Source organism: Ceratosolen solmsi, unplaced genomic scaffold (genome assembly GCF_000503995.2).
Source record: "Ceratosolen solmsi marchali unplaced genomic scaffold, CerSol_1.0 scaffold39, whole genome shotgun sequence".
Taxonomy (NCBI): Eukaryota; Metazoa; Arthropoda; class Insecta; order Hymenoptera; family Agaonidae; genus Ceratosolen; species Ceratosolen solmsi.
In genome coordinates this window covers 1,777,325-1,780,819 of record NW_011948433.1, presented here as the reverse complement: position 1 = coordinate 1,780,819, position 3,495 = coordinate 1,777,325, and the positions used below count along the sequence as shown (strand labels likewise).

General features: G+C 39.0%; 1 protein-coding gene across 2 annotated transcripts in view; it reads right to left on the bottom strand.

The window, feature by feature from the left end:
• Window positions 1-2,386, bottom strand: part of LOC105364513 (probable phosphorylase b kinase regulatory subunit alpha) — a 16,754-nt gene extending 14,368 nt beyond the window's left edge. For both annotated transcript variants that reach the window (XM_011502446.1, XM_011502445.1), the window contains exons 1-2: window positions 2,281-2,386; window positions 2,114-2,217 (exon numbers count right to left, since the gene is read on the bottom strand). In XM_011502446.1, coding sequence (XP_011500748.1) covers window positions 2,114-2,217; window positions 2,281-2,348 — 172 coding nt within the window. In that variant the 5' untranslated portion in view covers window positions 2,349-2,386. The remainder of the gene's footprint in view (window positions 1-2,113; window positions 2,218-2,280) is intronic.
• Window positions 2,387-3,495: the final 1,109 nt, after the last annotated feature.

Genomic DNA, 3,495 nt, shown 5'->3' with positions numbered 1-3,495 from the left:
TGTATCGTCACGATTTATCGTCATTGTGTTGCAAAGTAGAAGCGCCGTTGGTTTATTTATTCACGCTCTATATGAAAGTTGGCTTAAAATAAGAAGTAATACGAAATTTAATGTCTTCTCTTTGTCTTACTCCGTCAAGAGAATACGCAACTGTATATTTGAACAAGTCTTTCCGATATATTTTTAATTCTCGAGGAGGCAATCTTGCCCGTTGCGATTTGGGATAATTGAGAGTAGGCATTTTTTCTTTTACTGTTCGCTGTATTTGCAATTTCCTCTTGACGATAAATTCTTATTAATTAATTTGCTTAAATTTTAATCTAAATGTCAATAATGAATGCCCACTTTACGATACTATTTTAAGACATTTTGCTTATTGGCGGTAAGATTTTTCTTGCAGTTTGCGGTTTGATTTTTATAATTTTAAAAATACAGTAACATCGCGATAAATACTTTATAAAAGAATGTCCATCGATGATTTTATAATTGTAGCTTGTTTTTAAAATCAATGCTATTCCTATGTTTCAGCGGCAATTTGGCAATTTGAATTTTCAAAAGTTGAATGTTACTTTACGTAGAAATAAATATTGTGAAATATGAAATTGAATTAAGTAATGTGCGCGTGATAGAGCTTCATTATATTAACATACAAATGAAATAAAATTGTAAAAGAATAATTGTAGAAGAAATTACTTTTTTCTTAACACGATGTTTGGTTTATATTCATTTTATAACAAAGTAAAATCTATCTCATTTTATTATCTTATATTATCTCGTTGAAAATAATTTGCAAAAATGATGGTATTTATTGATGGATGGAGGGAGGGGGTGAAGGAGTGGGGGGGGGGATTATAATTAATTATCAATGATCTAGGGATCCTACATATTTACGGCTCGTGTAATTATTCACAAAGAATTTAAGATAAGATGAGGCGCACTGATGCGGAGTGTAACATTCAATGAATTAAGGAATGTTTAAAAAAAAAGAAAAAAAATTTAACTTTAAAAGGTGTTCTTGATTAAATAAGAACATAATACGTAATTGTAAATGGCCGGTAATTGACGAGGTTGAAAATTATTTTCAAGTTTCGATTAGTAGGTAATTTAACGTGGTTTAGCGATTAGACCTAGACCTTTTCACTTATTTATTTATTTATTTATTTTTTTTTGTACTATTATTTTAATTTAATAAATATCTAATTGACTGTTATGATATAAAAACTATAAATAATATTAAATTAAATATTAATATCTTTTAAATTATTATCATAATTTAAAATGAAATTATTTATCATTTAATTTTCAACTAATAATCATGGGATTGAAAGGATTTTAGACAATTGAATTTACTTTGTGGACAATTTTACCTTAATTTAAGTAATATAAAGAAACATCGTGTTAATAATTATAATATTGTTTTGTTATTCATCTTGGGAAACATCTTGAGAAATTTCTTTATTATCACTGATTCAATAGCGCGTTTGTCACTATATTTATATATTACAATTATATTATTATAGTAAAATCAATGAATTATAGATTCATGACTTCCCCTGTTATTAAATTATTTTCGTTTTTTCTTTTAACTGCTCGCATAGATCGGATAAATCATTCGTATTGTAAAGGATAACGACCCCGAAAGTAGATGTTAGATAATTTAAGCGTCAAGCTTTTATAATAGGAACACTTGTATAATGTATATAGCAATCGGCATTCTAATGTGAAATTTAACTACTTTGTTGAAAATATAAAAAATGAAATAATGATAATAGTGGCAAAAAACGAATGCTATATTTTCAATGTCTCTCTCTCTCTCTCTCTCTCTCTCTCTCTCTCTCTCTCTGTGTATTATCCATTAATGAATTGAATACTCGAGTAAATATATAGTTATATTTTTAATGGGTAATCACGGGCAAGTGCACATACAGATTTATCTTATACAAAAGTCAACGTTTCTTTTTGATAAATGAAGATTGTAAAACGAATAATTCATGCAAAAGGAAGCGAAGGGACAGTGAAAGGAGAGGGATACAAAGAAACTACGTTTAGTCGTCGAATCGTCGAAATCGAAATATCGAGCAACCAGGAGGTCAACTAACGGTCTTCCGCTTACCGTGAATCCAATAAGTCGCGGGATCATCGCCGATCCTCCGGATGATCTTTTCCCACTGGGCCTGACAGAAATCGCCGGATGCTCCCCAGAACTTCCGAAGATTCCTTACAAATATCGAAACAATTATTGAGCCCGATCCCGCGATTCCACTTCCACAAGGTCCTTACCAGATGAGGGAGTTGCGGTGGCCAGCAAAGCCGATAACGATCGGCCCGATGACGAGGAGGACGATCATCGGACTCGACAGCAGCTCGACCGAGGTCGGGATCCTCGCGGCCATGGCGACACCGCCTGCAACGTAAGGCCGACGTGTCGAGCGCATCCTGGACTTGGGACGAATGAGGCGGGCTTTCGTCGCTCGTAGCGAATTACTTTTTAAAAGCCGTGGGGCGCGTTCATCTCCTCCTCCGTCTCCCCCGCAATCTCCGCAGCCAACCTACTTAATAATCTCCAGCCTGACGATAAATTTTCTATGGCCATCCATATGGAGTGAATAAGGCTCGTTGCATCGCTCGACGGAGTCTTAGCTTAATAAGCCCACAAACTTCGTCAATCCTTACCGATTGCCTTAACACTTACCATATTCTTTTCTACATTACTCCATCACTTACCGCCCATTCGTTCGGCGCGTCCTCGCCTCATCCTCGCAGTAACAATAAAGAGTTCCGGGTGCTGTTGTTATCGAACGTCGAACGAGCCACGCTCGAGGAATATCCGCATCCGACACTCGCTCGAACGACATTTGACAAAGAAGCAACGCTCGAGATGGCAATGACGGCAGTCTACTCGCGAACAAAGACTCTCGACTCTCCGCAGCCCCAGTTCGCGGGGACTCCGGCACGCATCGCGGCTCAATCGTAAATAAAGAGTCCGGGAAGCGGCGCGTCCGCTGGAACGTCGGTGGCAAACGTCATCATCGCCTACTCGTCTCGAGTTTCATCTTCGCTGATGTAGCGATCGGCGCACGCAATGCTACAGAGCCCCACTATGTGCACGGATCCGAGAGGAGATCATTGTCGCGGGGGAGGGTTCGAGGTCGTGTCGAGTGTCATCCGGGCTAGCGGCAATTCGACGTCCCGACATCAGCGCGTACGGACGGACGGGCACTGGGCTAATGTCACTGCTTTCGCCACGGTCTCGTCGTCGATCACCCGCGACAGCTGAGCGCTGCGAACAGCAGCTACCCGCGAGCGATAAAATCGCAGCAGAACGTCTAATCGTCGTCGCGCCTCGGTTATCGGCCAATTCATCCGGAAGTTCGGTGCGCATCCAGAGTAAGAGTAAGAGAGGGAGTAAGAGAGGGAGTAAGAGTAAGAAACGGAGTAAGAGAGGGAGTAAGAGGAGAGAGAGAGAGAGAGAGAGAGAGAGAGAGAGAGAGAGAG